The sequence below is a fragment of the Carlito syrichta genome, unplaced genomic scaffold (genome assembly GCF_000164805.1).
Source record: "Carlito syrichta isolate Samal-C Ts95f unplaced genomic scaffold, Tarsius_syrichta-2.0.1 Scaffold304710, whole genome shotgun sequence".
NCBI classification, from domain to species: Eukaryota; Metazoa; Chordata; class Mammalia; order Primates; family Tarsiidae; genus Carlito; species Carlito syrichta.
Window position 1 is genome coordinate 444,638 of NW_007248806.1, and position 8,256 is coordinate 452,893.

Sequence of the window (8,256 nt, forward strand, 5' to 3'; positions counted from 1 at the left end):
GAGCAGTGACATTAACCTCAAAGTATCCCATGCTCGTCATTTAATTGTCTTCCAGCTGAGGCTAGACTGGCCAATAAACTTCTGAATGGATTCAGCAGAAGCCGGCTGCTGGACGTGGACAGAGCCAACACATCACAGGAAGAGAATGGTCAGGCGTTGTGAACCAAAGACGCAGGCGAGCCTGGAGCTAAAAATGCGAGCATCTGTAAGTATCATAACTAAACATGTACAAACTTAGTATTAAGGCCAAAGATTCTAATTTTATTAGGGACAAAAAGGAGGAGTGGGGTTAACCATGCTTACATAACTTTTGTTGGGCTTGAGATGGCTTTAAAATTAACATGTGGGCTCAACTGGTAATCTCATCTTGATGGTAGACCCCAGTTACTTGAAATTTTAGTATTATCTGTGAATCTCTGCAAAGGCTTGTGGCCTGTCATCCTGTATGACTTGGTAGAAGTAGGAGCCTGGACCCCGAGGCAGGGAATGCCGAGCGAGCACAGCTAGTTACCCAGGCCCCAGCCCCTCCTGATCCCAGGTATGAGGTGATGCTCGTGGGAACCATGGTGGTGCTAAGAGTCACAGAAGAACCAGCATGAGGGCCAACCGAGTTCTGCATGCACTCCACCATCAGCTAAAGATTTCCCGCACTCTGGGCAGGAAGCGGGGAGCAGGATCCATGTATAAGTGTGTCTGCTTGGAATAGAACCTTAGCTGTAACACAGCGTAGCAACAATTCCCTTACAACATATGGAGGCTCCAGGGTTTCTGGTTAATTTAACTATATCTTTCTGTATGTTTCTAAATTTGAATAAATGAAAAAACTTAGGTTATGAGCAATCACCCAAAAACCTGAATACATAATAATCAGATGGCATAAAATTATGATTCTTTAAAAGGCTTTAAAATATTTCAAATATATTAACAACCTAACCAATCACTCCTTAGGTTAAAAAAAAAGTTTTAATACTTTACTGAAGGTATATAGGACAACCGTCCTGCCCCCGGGATGAAGTTTCTATATTAGATTTGTGTTTCTAATCTTTCCAGGCAAGTTCTATGAACAGTGCTGGGACTAAAACCAATGTTTTATGAAAATGCTGCATGAAGCTCCTAGTATCGTCAACGAACATGTTATCAACATTTAAAGAAAAAATTTTTTTATATACATAACCTGTAGTCAGAGGATTTTCACCATAATTATTTTAAAGAAAATAATATTTTAGAATGATAAGATGTGAGCATTTCTTTTCCAGGAATACCAATTCATATACATTAAAGGGCCTTTGTTCCAGTACTGCTTTCCAGGGTTAGGTCACAAGAACTGCCTTATAAGATATGAAGACCTTTTTGGTATTTCAGTTCTTAACTTCCTCCACAGAAGAGCCACGATGTGTCTCGTGCAGAACAACATTTACACAGTACTGTGAACCGGGCCCACCACATCTACATTCCAGTCCCCACCAGTCCTGCTTTCACCCTCAATGGCCCCATCCACATAAATGGATCCTTTTGGACCCCATCACAGCAAAAATCAGCACCAAGAGATACATATGCAACTTTCCACTTTTAGTGACAATAACAAAGGCTCTCTCCCAAAATTACATCCAAAGCATCTGAAGAGAGTGAAATGGCAGCCAAGAAGATTTAAGATCTGTATCCCTATTACTGAATCTTGATTTCTGATTCTCAATAGGAAAGTCATGTGAGTCATAGTAATCAAACAATAGTTCAAACAAAAGAAAACAATTTGAAATATTATCAAATTACAAAGTATTGCTTTTCATAAACAAGGATGCACATAAAATTCAAACTATTATAAATTCAGAATTATGAAGAGCAATTTAAAAGCATGGAAATTTTAACTTCAAAACCTTACAAAGTGTAAGACTGGCTTTCTAAAAATACATCATGTTAAATGTATCATGTGCTAAATACATTAATAGATGCATCTCCATTGTTATGTAGTTTTTTAGATGTTGCTGGACATCTTTATGAAAATTCCTTTGGACATGAGTAATATGGAAATTTTAAGTGTATTTCCATCTGACTTTAATTCCTGACCTATAGCTATCATCATACACTTCTTTTTCAGAGTGTTTGCACTATTTATCTAAGCAGATGTGAAAGAAGCTGCTTTTCAGATGCCTTTTCAGCGCACTGAAAGATGGCTCTCAACGCAGTCGCAATACAGCTCACAGCAGGTCTCTGCCAACCCAATGTTCTGATTCACAGCCACCCAAGTTTCACTGGCCACAACCAAGGAGGTACATGGGGGAATGGGAGGAGAAAGTGCATAAAGACAGAAATCACCAGAAGGCTGTTCTTCACTGCAGTCAGGACACTGCATATCTGCAGCTCATGTCAACCTCCATCACTGGCATGACTGGGAGGTGATGACCTGCCACTTATATGACTCCTCTTTTCCCACTGCTGAGCCAACACACTTTGGTCTAATGGAATCCAACTCTGGAACCCAGCACTTAAACTGCTGTTTTCCAAAAGAATCAGAACCAATCTTCAACTGTATTTTTCTTCTTTCTGTTATATTGCCTGTTTACAAAAACAAACAAACACAGAGCATTAATAAAGATGACCTTTCACAGATATGTGTATGTGTGTTCCCTCATACCCTCTGCAACATCCAGGCTGGGCACTGATAGCTTTTTCTTATGAATGGCCACATATACATCCCTTTAAAAAGGATGTTTGTATTCTTAAAGCAATAAAAATGAAAACAAAATGATCTGAGTACAGATTTTAATCACTGTTAAAACATTTTAGACTTATTTTCGTGTTTATTCTTTATTACTCTAACACTTTACATCAAAACTATACACTAAAAAGGTAAATTCAATCTAAAATATATGCCAATTATAGTACAGTAAGAACTATTAAGTGGCATCTTTAAAATTCAGTATAGAAAAGCCGGGCTCGGTGGCTCAGCCTGTAATCCCGTGCCTTCGGGAGGCTGAGGTGAGTGGATTGCCTGAGCCCGCGAGTTCGAGACCCGCCTGTGCAGCGAGACCTCATCTCTACAATAAATCAAAAAAATTAGCCGGGCATGGTGGCGCGCACCTGTAATTCCAGCTACTTGGAAGGTGGAGGCGGAAGGATCGCCGGAGCCCAGCAGGTCGAGGCTGCGGTGGCTGGGAGCGGCCACTGCACTCCAGTCTGGGTGATGGCGTGAGACTCCAACTCAAAAAAAAAAAAAATTGAGTATAGATTGCTTGTCAAAAGGACAAGATCACTGGCCTTTAAATGAATACTTTATCAGGACTTTTTTATTCAAAAGTCTTGTGTTTGAGATCTGCGGGCTTACCTGTGGCATATAAAAGACACACCGATCAGATAAAAGCTGACAGACACACGAATAAAGTACCAACGTATCAGAGTTCTGCACGTGGCCACATGTGGCTAATGAGCACGTACAATGTGGTTGATGTGACTGAGAAGTTAAATACTTTAGTTTGATTTAAATTAAAAATCTGAAACAGCATAAAATATTTTTTCATTGAATACGATTTCACTATTCTGATAGGCTATTTCAATTCAATCATTGAATACTCAGCATTCAAACTGAGATGTGCTACTAAGAAGTATAAAATACACACTGAATTTCAAAGACTTAGTATCAAAAAAATTAAAAAGAAAACTGTGACAAATTTTTTATGTTCCTTACATGTTGAAAAGTACTATTTTGGCTGTGTTGTCAAACAAAATATAACTAGAATTATTGTACTTGTGACATATGTTAGTCGGGCATGGTGGCACACTATGTGTGTATGTGGTCCTGGTTACTTGGAAGGCAGAGGCAGAAGCATTGCCTAAGGCCAGGAAGTTAAGGCTGCGGTGAGCTGTGATTGTGCCATTGCACTCCACACTGAGTGACAGAATGAGACTCAAAAAATAAAAATGAAAAGTCTATGAATGACACATAGTTCCTTGTGTTTAAAAATTTCTCTAAAGGACACTACTGACTAAGGCTCTCTAGGAGAGTTTCAGAGGGGAATGAGGTAAAACGGGGGGACACTCATTTTCTACTTCATGAAGTTTCAAGAAAATTAGCACTTTAAGCAGAAAGTATGTAATTACATCAATGATTTAAAATCCGGAAGAAAGAGCCAGCTGGGTGTGGTAGTTCATGCCTATAATCCCAGCACTCTGGGAGGTGGAGGTAAGAGGACTGCCTGAGCCCAAGCATTTGAGACCAGCCTGGGCAACTTTGTGAAACCTATATGATAAAAAATATGTTCATATATATTAGCTGGGCAAGGTGGTGCACACCTGTAGTTCCAACTACTTGGAAGGCTGAAGTGGAAGGATTGCCTGAGCCCAGTAGGTCAAAGCTGTGGTAGCCATTAACGTGTCCCTGCACTCCAGCCTGGATGACAGAGTGAGACTCTGACTCAATAAACAAACAAACAAAAAACCCTACAAGACATATTCAAAGAACAGAAAACACAAATTGCAGTACAGCTTATTTAGCCATCTGCAGAAAATTATCTATAAAGCAGCGACACACAGCTCAGTCATTGCTGCTTCTGGCATAGACTACATGCATTAAGGGCAGCCTTGCAGATTTCCAAGCTCATATATTATCTTGGAGTGTTTCATTGTTTCTCTCTCAACAATGTACCTCACATATCAGTCATCAACATTGAGTCCCCCACACCCTCACAAAAAGTTTTAAGCAATTTTCAAAATGGTAAACACCATGCACCATATTCTTAGTACCAGATACTAAGGTTAAAGTAGCAGCCAGAAGTTGTGTGAGTATCAAAAGGCTGATGCACTGTCTATGGCTAGGCCGGTGCTTTTGGATAGGAGACGACAGGCATGGTGACAGGATGGGCTGGCCTTCGCAGACGCTGGTGTGCTGGGGTTGGGCCACTGTGAGCCAGCTGGAAGGCCCCACTGTGGAATTAACCAACTGGAGCAAACATGGTTGTTTTAGGCACTGGCATCAGCAACTCCCAGAGAAGCAACAGCAGAAAGAGACAACACAGCAGACACAAGAAGCAATGTTGGAGACAAGTTATAAATATATCCACTGTGAAAGAGTTCCCATCCAGACACACCTGAGATGCTGGACAGTTGCACACTAAGCAGACACAGAGATATACGCAATCCTCTACACAGCACAGTGGACATTATGTATAAGCAGAAATGGCTTGAAATATTCTGGGATCCAAAAATAATCCATCATACAAAGTGACTATAATTAGGACCTTTATATGTACTATTGCATGTTGGTTGAATCATGATTAAATGTAACATATAATCACATATCATGAAAATGTGGGTGCTTTTTTTTTTCTTCCCCCCTTTGGTTTAAATTATTCATTGGGGCAGATGCTGATGGAGGGTGAAGAAGTACTAAAGTAACATTTCTTAATAGACCCCTGCCCAAAGAACAGGCAAAATTGCTTTCAGTAATATTCTATCTGATCTAACCACAACTGTACCTTTCAATATGTAATTGATATTATAAAACTGACATAGATTACATTTTCTGTACTAAGTCTTCAAAATCCAGATGTATACCCGCACATATCTACTCAGAATTCTTGAATCAAGGCCAGAAATATACACTTTTAATAAGCTCTTCAGGCTGGGTGCAGTGGCTCACGTCTATAATCCCAGCACTTTGGGAGGCAGAGGTGAGAGAATTGCCTGAGTTCGAGACCAGCCTAGGCAACTTGGCAAGACCTCATTTCTACAATAAACAAAAAAACTTTTTGAGACTCTGACTCAAGGAAAAAAAAAAAACTCTTCAGGCTATTTTTATGATTAAGCAGGTTTAAGAATCACTATGTTATTATTCCCTTATTTCTTCAGAACTGAAGTCTTCCCTCTTTTGGTGAATGTTAAGTTCATAGAAACATATTCCATCCAGATAGAATAAATAGGACATGTTTGTACAGTTTATACATTTTGCACAAATCACAACATTTCAATCACAATTATTACCAATCCTACATACTAATTAATTTACAGCATGTGTTATCTTTACCGATTCTACAGATCTAGTATAATTTATGCCATAGCATCTATAACTAGATTGTTGAAATTTAGTGGACTACAATTACTTTAGGAGAATGTCACATGTATAACCACCAGTGAGAATCTTAATATGCATAGGGGTACTCAAGATACACATGCCACTTTTTAAAATTTATTAATGATAGCTGCAAACTTATCTAAACAATGTGGCAACTGTCATAGGTCTAAGTAGTTTTAAGGAATTAGCAAGTTAAATAATCAAACGATGCAATAATTTTTCCAGAGTAATCTCATAAAGCTCCTTTGTTGGCAGTTAAAATTACATCAAAATTCAGTATGAGGCTGGGCGTAATGGCTCAAGCCTATAATACCAGCACTTTGGGAGGCCAAGGTGAGGGGATTGCCTGAGCCCACGGGTTCGAGAACAGCCTGGGAAACTTGGCGAGACAGACCTCATCTCTACAATAAATAAAAAAATCAGCCAGGCATGGTAGAACACACCTGCAGTTCCAGCTACCTGGAAGGCTGATGCAGAAGGATTGCCTGAGCCCAGCAGGTCAATGCTGCAGTGCCGTGAGCGTGCCACTACACTCCTGCCTGGGTGACGGAGTGAGACTTCAACTCAAAAAAAGAAAAAAAAAATTCAGTATTCACAAAAGTTTGTAAGTGAAATACTTAGTTATAGGAGCATGCCACCATGCCTGGAAAGCCTTTTCTGTTTTTTAAGGCAAGAATAATACTGTCACTTCACTTAGAATAAAGCTATGTGGCAGAAATTTTTAATGAGCAGGACAACAAAAAATAGCATTTATATATCAACAGTCCTTAAGAAGTCAAGTTTCTAGAATCTGTTATTTTGAGTTTCTAGAAACTATAGAAGACCTGAAGTTTACAAACTTATGATAAATGGTAAAAGTGGGCGGTATAATAAACAATAAGCCTCAGACTCAACAAAAAAACACAGACCTCACCATCCAATATAAAAGCTGTATCACTGAATGCTACTAAAGACAGGAAGGCCATTTACTTGTTAGTTCTCCCAGTCTGTGCAAGGTAAAGCCTCCTCTTCATCCTCGGACTCAGGGGACGCTTCTTTAATTCTTCTAAGAGCTTCATGGATGCTCCGTGTCAGAGGGTCTGTATCGGGTAGAAGTGTGAAGGATTCTCTCAACACATCCTTCTGCACCTTCTTCAATTTGACCCCTTTCCTTATTTGTGCCAAGATATTATTACTATCATCTTCATCAGGAAAAGGAGGCAGAGTTCGTTGTTCTACCTTTTTCAGGTGAAAGCTACCACGCTTCAAGGAAGCCAGCACCTCATCCATGGGGGAGCTCACTTTGGAAAAATAAACAACAATTATAGTTAGGACTGTACTTTGTTATAATCAAACTGTATAGCCTCTAATGTTTTTGACTATGACAGCTCAGGACACTGAAGTACAATCTTACACATAATGAATCATGAAACGTGGGCAGAGGTTGCCAGAGCACAAGGGATCCACATGTTAAAAAAAACCCGACTATAATCCCACAGCAGCTATTGCTGGTGTTCCTCTCCTTTCCCACGTGAGAGAAGTGAGTGAACTGGGAGCTGGCTTTAGTGATCTCATGATTAAGATTCCCAAAAGGTTTCCATATTACAAACACCCAACACACATTCAGATAGTGACTGGGATGCACACTTCATTTATAAAAATTAAATTCTGGTTCATTATGGTGACTGTGTTTTTTTTCATTTAGTTGATTTATATGTGAAACTCTACTCAGATATAGTAAAAAATATTCTACAGAAAGGTCTCTCAGATTAAAATGTAACAGGCAAACTGCTTTATATAATATTCTTCCCCATGTGAAATGAAAGCTCCCGAAAGGCAAGGATTATTTCTTGTTCTTTTTAGAAATAACTGTATTGAGGTCAGGTGCAGTGGCTCATGCCTGTAATCCTAGCACTTTGGGAGAGCCAGGCAGGAGGATTGCTTGAGCCCAGGAGTTCCAGCAAGACAGTATTTTGTTTGCTTGTTTTTGAGTTGGAGTCTCACTCTGTCACCCAGACTGGAGTGCAGTGGCCGCTCCCGGCCACCGCAGCCTCGGCCTGCTGGGCTCTGGCGATCCTTCCGCCTCAGCCTTCCTGGAACTACAGGCGCGCACTGCCACGACTGGCTGACTTTTGGATTTATTGTAGAGATGAGGTCTCGCCAAGTTGCCCAGGCAGGTCTCGAACCCGCGGGCTCAGGCAATCCTCTCTGCT

At 40.1% G+C, this 8,256-nt stretch overlaps 1 protein-coding gene across 2 annotated transcripts in view; it reads right to left on the reverse strand.

Moving 5' to 3' along the window:
- Positions 1-240: 240 nt before the first annotated feature.
- Positions 241-8,256, reverse strand: part of JMY (junction mediating and regulatory protein, p53 cofactor) — a 91,831-nt gene continuing 83,815 nt past the window's right edge. Inside the window, exons 9-10 of one of the 2 annotated variants that reach the window (XM_021713748.1) lie at positions 7,034-7,344; positions 241-2,553 (exon numbers count right to left, since the gene is read on the reverse strand). In XM_021713748.1, the coding sequence (XP_021569423.1) occupies positions 7,037-7,344 (308 nt within the window). In that variant the 3' untranslated portion in view covers positions 241-2,553; positions 7,034-7,036. Of the gene's footprint in view, positions 2,554-6,972; positions 7,345-8,256 lie in introns of those variants that run through there. The other variant, XM_021713747.1, reaches the window with a different exon arrangement.